Raw genomic sequence first — 5,425 nt, 5'->3', positions numbered from 1 at the left:
AATCCCGTTATGCAGCCACAGCGAGTCTTCATGACTCAAGGCCAAACGTGAGCCCATTAAACTCATCACAGTCAAAGATATCCACTACAGATAGAGGCTATTATTTTTAATCTAATTTTATTTAAGTTGGCATTAACTGTGTCGTATGCGCTGCACGCTGCAGGCATTTTAACGGCATCAACAACACAATTTAAAGATTGTGGCAGTTAGCGGCTATGTGAGTTACTTTATCTTCAGTTCAAATTGTGACTTGTACATAGAAGCAGACAGTACGCTCGGTGACTTGTCTGAAGAATTGCAGCGGGCCACAACGCAAACTGAAACAAAGAGCATCATCTTGTTTCTAACGGGACAGCTCTTTGGTTGTGCTCCAGACAGCGCAAAGAGCACCACTATTCTTTCTTTAACGCAACAGCGCCACTGTGCGGTATTGGTTACTACAAGATTGTAACTAGACCCAATGTTAATCAAGTCATTAAAAAATGCACTGCGTCACTATATGAAAAAAAATTAATGAAATACGTCAAGTATTAAAAGATACGTAAAATTCCTTAAACGCAATGCTTGATTATTTGTTTCAGGAAAATGTACGATCGAAAATTAATATTAGATATTTAAAGATATTTTAAGAAGAATTTGTCACAGGAGCATGTGCAAATACCCTGATGAAATGTGTGGAGAAATATGAGTGAAAAAGAGTCAGAATGGATGTGTATTTTACACACTTTATTACAACTGAATAACATATTATTACATAATACAAAGTAAACCAAATGGTATTTGTATTATTTACAAGAGTATTTTGTGCAATGGACTTCAGAACCTCTGTTGTAATCTGGGGTGAGCTGACCAGTCTAGTTCACTACTGAAGATGTCATCAGTTACTGGAACAATATTCTGTCTGCACCAGATCTTACAACATTTTTTCTTAGAACATCAAGACTTATAGTGCTCTGCTTTGACTGAAGGACCTGACTTTTAAATACCCAACAAGAACCAGTTATGTCATGTTCAGCACACTCTGCAATCAGTGGGAAGCCTTAAGTCTTCAAATGAGATTCCTGTCCGTCCTTGCCCCCTTTAAATGTTTCTTGCTGCAGCTTTAGAGATGTTAATTAATTGCTGGCTGACTGAATAAAAGGCTGCTGTTGTTGTTGTTGTGGAGAAAAGTCAAAGGGTCTGCGGTTCTCAGTGTAGCCATAAAGTTTCCGGAGGGCCACGCGAGCTGCTTCTTCCTCGGCTGCTGCAAGTGTCTCTCCTGGACCCTGAGCCAGTAGCTTCTTGTCACTGAATTAACAAAGAGGTGATCAGACAAAAATGTAAATTCTTCATAGCATTAATTTTAACCCATCGCATCCGTTTTAAATTTAGAACAGTAACAACGCACGAACAACAGAACACATACCTGTATAAGCCAACAAAATACAGTGGCAACACTGTGCTGGCTCCAGCAGACCGGATGAGCCGAGGCTCCGGCAGAGGAATTTTCCTCTTAGTAAGCTCTTCCACCAGTAGTCCCATGGGGTTGACCACAGTCCACATATCAAAGAGGTCCTTTCCTATCAGCTGAGTCACCAGAAAATCCTAGGAAGAAGGTGGAGGTAGGATTAAAAGAACAAAATGTCCCACCACTGTACACACAGCAGAGGCAACTGAGCAATGTGGACAAATTATGCTTCCTCTAAGCGAATTATTACGTGCCAATGATTTTGTGCCATAAGCGACCTACCCTGAGAAATAATCCAGTTCGCTCAGCTCCACTGCTTTCCTGCAGAGCTCCGATCACTGCCATGAAAGTAGAACAGAGAACATCATCTGGAACAGGGAATTCTGCACTCATTGTTAGGTCTTCAATGCCCAGATTTCTGGCTACGTAAGTGATGACTGCTGGACTGGTGAGGTGCCCTACAATACTCTCCACCCCGATGGCCGGGAGGCTCGGGAAGCTTGCCCTGCACCAGTTGATCAGGAAGCTTTCAGCGAACGCAGACCCCTTTTTACTCAGCTGCATATTATCTTTTAGAACAAGAGCGGCAGTCTCAGATTCCACACCCAACCCCTTTCTCTTCTCTTGCTCCATCTGCAGGTAACAGGGATTGATGAAGGCTGTTTTCAGGAGCTCAAGAGAGAAATTTTCATGCAGGCGATGGGTGAAAGCTTGAATCTCTGCATGGTAATCCCAGTGAGGCTGCTGGGATCTGAAGAAGAAGAAAAAAGTAAATACCAAACAGAAATAGGAGTGTACAGTGGCTAAAATCATGTCTAAAATCACTAAAAGCGTGTACAGAAAGTCTTAGAAGGCCATGGACAAAGCATACGGTCATTAAAATATGACATTTTTATATATTAAATCAATGATAAAATTAGAAGATTAACCGAGATCACGGGGAGGATCTGGGTTTTCTACCCTTGGGCAAAGAAGCTTCGACAGCTAGCTACGCTTCTGGTGTTATTTGGAAAAACCATGAAACCAGTAACGCCACACGCAGCGCTAAAACATCTGCATTAAACAATTGTAAAATTGCACTAAAAGGCCGTCCATATGCACGCTTCTCAACGGACTATGAAAAAATAAACACACTGAAATATCAAATACACGAATGGCCTTGAGACGCTCTCTAGTGATTTTTGGCGTTACCGTGGCGTCGGAGGTGGAGGTCCTTCCAGCTTCAACTTCTTCGCCATGAGGTACGTGTAAGCTTTCATCCATCGCTTTTTCTCTCTAACCTGTGACAGTGAAATATCCCTGCAGACGCGCTGGCAATGAATTCCTAATGTCAAAGCACCACGATTTAGTAAGTACCCTGACGCCATGTTGGGTCCCTAAACAGCAAGGTGCAACCACTAAAAGTGTCCGACACGGAGCAACAAAGCATATCCGGTAGGCTGGAGCGTAAAGACGGAGCGTTACCATGGAAACAAGCGTAAACGGTAACTAATATTAACGACCGGGGCAGGCTGCTGATTGCTATTTATTCGACTGTACAATTCAGAAACGCCTATAAAACCAATCGTTAAGAAGTATTGTATGTTTCTGATATCAATTTTAACGATATCCACTTCGGAAAATCAAGAAAGGATGGAAGATCAAGTGTTGGTAGCAACTGAAGTCGAAGGTGGGGATGCCCGAGAAAGTTCTGACAGCAGTGGAGCTCAAGAAGACCTTGGGAAAAAAGAGCTGCAAAGTTCACCTCAGGAGAAAAATGAAAAACACTCAGGACCACGGATGACCAAGAAATTCCTGAGAGACCACTGTAAGCAGAACAAACTGTACATAACACCATGCCACAATGACGCGCTGTATCTGCATTTCAAAGGTTTCTCCACCATTGAGAACTTAGAGGAGTACACAGGTTTGAAATGTCTCTGGCTGGAAAGCAATGGGCTCCAACGCATTGAGAATCTGGATGCTCAGACTGATCTGCGCTGCTTGTTCCTTCAGCAAAATCTCATATACAAGCTGGAAAACCTTGAGCCTCTGAAGAAACTCTGCACCCTGAACGTCTCCAACAACTACATACACATCATAGAGAACATCTCCTGCCTTCCTGACCTGAGTACTCTGCAGATTGCCCATAACAAGCTGGAAACTGTTGGTGACATAGAGCATTTGAGTCAGTGTCTGAACATTAGTGTATTAGACCTCTCTCACAACCTGTTACACGACCCTGACATCCTCCCTGTGCTTGAGGCCATGCCAGAACTGCGTGTACTGAATCTAATGGGAAATGAGGTCGTGAAAAAAATCCCAAACTACAGAAAAAATATGATTGTACGCCTCAAGCAGCTCACGTTTCTTGACGATCGCCCTGTGTTTCCTAAAGACAGGGCATGTGCTGAGTCGTGGGCAGTGGGAGGGCTGGAAGGGGAACGCCAGGAGAGGGAGCAGTGGGATACACGAGAGAGAAAGAAAATTCAGGAAAGCTTGGATGGAATGGCAATGATTCGGAAGAAGGCCCAGGAAAGACGCAGACTCAGAGAGTTACAGGATAAAGGTAATCAGCTTTCAGCTTTTACTACCCTCGTCTGTATACTGAGAGTAAATGTGGATGAATGTTTACACAGTATAATTGTTTCATTTCAGGGAAAACCGATGCATCCTCTACTCCAGAAACTACTACTGAGGAAAACGGTACCCAGATTTTAACTTCTTCACAAGGTGACAAGATACAAGCTTTTGTGCAGGACAGCCTGGATGCCCATGAAGAGTTCTTAGAGAAACAGTCAAAACAGGGACTTCTTGAAAATCAACCAGCAAGTAAACATCTTGAGACCAAGGAGGCAGGTCAACTCCTGATGAGAGAGCAGTTAGATGAAGATACCCAGGACCATTCTCCGATAACGCACACCGTAAGAGAAGAGAAAGGAAGGGAAAAGATCCCAGCAGATGAGCAAGGCAGTACTGTAGGGCACATGTTAGAGACAGAAAATAAACAAGAAAAACAGTCCATGAGAAATGAAGCAGAGAGAGAGCAGAGTAAAAACAAACAGCCTCCCCTTCCTGAAGCCGATGACGATGTACCGGTACATAGTCCTGGACCACGGATTACAGAGCTACAAGATGCAGAGCTGCTGGAAACCATTCACCTTCCTCCAGCAAGTCGCTCATTGCGTATTGATGAGTTGCCTGATTTGGAAGATGTGGACACAGAAGACTTTAACGCAGCGTTCCCTTGTAGGCAGGCCTTTAAACCAAAAATAGAAGTCATATCAGGTGACAGCAACGGGGAAGCACCAGCTGGGATTCAGAGTGACAGCATCTCCACATCCGCTCCAGCTAAGAGCTTTTTGTTCCTAACAAGTGGCTGCGACAAATCACCGGCTGTCTCTGGCAATTCTACATCGCTGGTGTATCCAGAGGATGAGGGTGCGCCTTCCGACCCGTCAAACTCAAAAATAAACCGAACCTCCTCTCCACCACGCTGCCTGATCGAGGAGCTTGAGTAATACCTTGGTGTCATTAAATTTGAAATATGAATTAAAATAGTAAACTGCAATTCAATCTGTAGCATATTTGTGATAGCCGTTTTGTCTGTGTGCTTGTCAGCTGTTATACTGTGAAAAGAATAAATTCAGGACTGATTTGGTCAGTATTCTCGGGGGGAATTATACGTTTACTCTTCACATTACAGCAACATTTTATATAATTTTATTTCATTCAGGGTTTTTCCCAGACAACTGTGGTCCTTTGTGGTTTAATACAGTGCAATGGGTAAGACAATGCTAGCTGTTTTGTAACAGATATGTATAATTTTTGGTTAATTCTGACCATTTCAAAAGCAAATGTATCTATTTTGTTTGAGAGAATCCACCCAAATAAATACACTTGTAAATTTTAGGCTTTTTTCCTCGGGAGACATTTAACTCCTCTACAGGAAAAACTATGTTAATGTCTCAATAAAAATACAAGACCACACATGACTGG

At 42.9% G+C, this 5,425-nt stretch overlaps 2 protein-coding genes across 2 annotated transcripts; one reads left to right on the top strand and one right to left on the bottom strand.

Moving 5' to 3' along the window:
- Window positions 1-711: 711 nt before the first annotated feature.
- mrpl44 (mitochondrial ribosomal protein L44) lies at window positions 712-2,847 on the bottom strand. The gene is made up of 4 exons (XM_040008651.1): window positions 2,639-2,847; window positions 1,730-2,198; window positions 1,406-1,584; window positions 712-1,287 (listed from the first exon to the last, which is right to left on the bottom strand). The coding sequence occupies exons 1-4, from the start codon at window positions 2,812-2,814 to the stop codon at window positions 1,116-1,118; spliced, it is 996 nt and encodes a 331-aa protein (XP_039864585.1). The 5' UTR covers window positions 2,815-2,847; the 3' UTR covers window positions 712-1,115.
- A 152-nt stretch (window positions 2,848-2,999) lies between these two features.
- dnaaf1 (dynein axonemal assembly factor 1) lies at window positions 3,000-5,171 on the top strand. The gene is made up of 2 exons (XM_040008650.1): window positions 3,000-3,995; window positions 4,085-5,171. The coding sequence occupies exons 1-2, from the start codon at window positions 3,029-3,031 to the stop codon at window positions 4,945-4,947; spliced, it is 1,830 nt and encodes a 609-aa protein (XP_039864584.1). The 5' UTR covers window positions 3,000-3,028; the 3' UTR covers window positions 4,948-5,171.
- The last annotated feature ends 254 nt before the right edge of the window (window positions 5,172-5,425 follow it).

This window comes from Simochromis diagramma, unplaced genomic scaffold, assembly GCF_900408965.1.
Source record: "Simochromis diagramma unplaced genomic scaffold, fSimDia1.1 OVJJ01000344.1, whole genome shotgun sequence".
Classification (NCBI taxonomy): Eukaryota; Metazoa; Chordata; class Actinopteri; order Cichliformes; family Cichlidae; genus Simochromis; species Simochromis diagramma.
The sequence above is the reverse complement of the archived record's forward strand: the minus strand, read 5'-3'. Positions and strand labels throughout refer to the sequence as shown.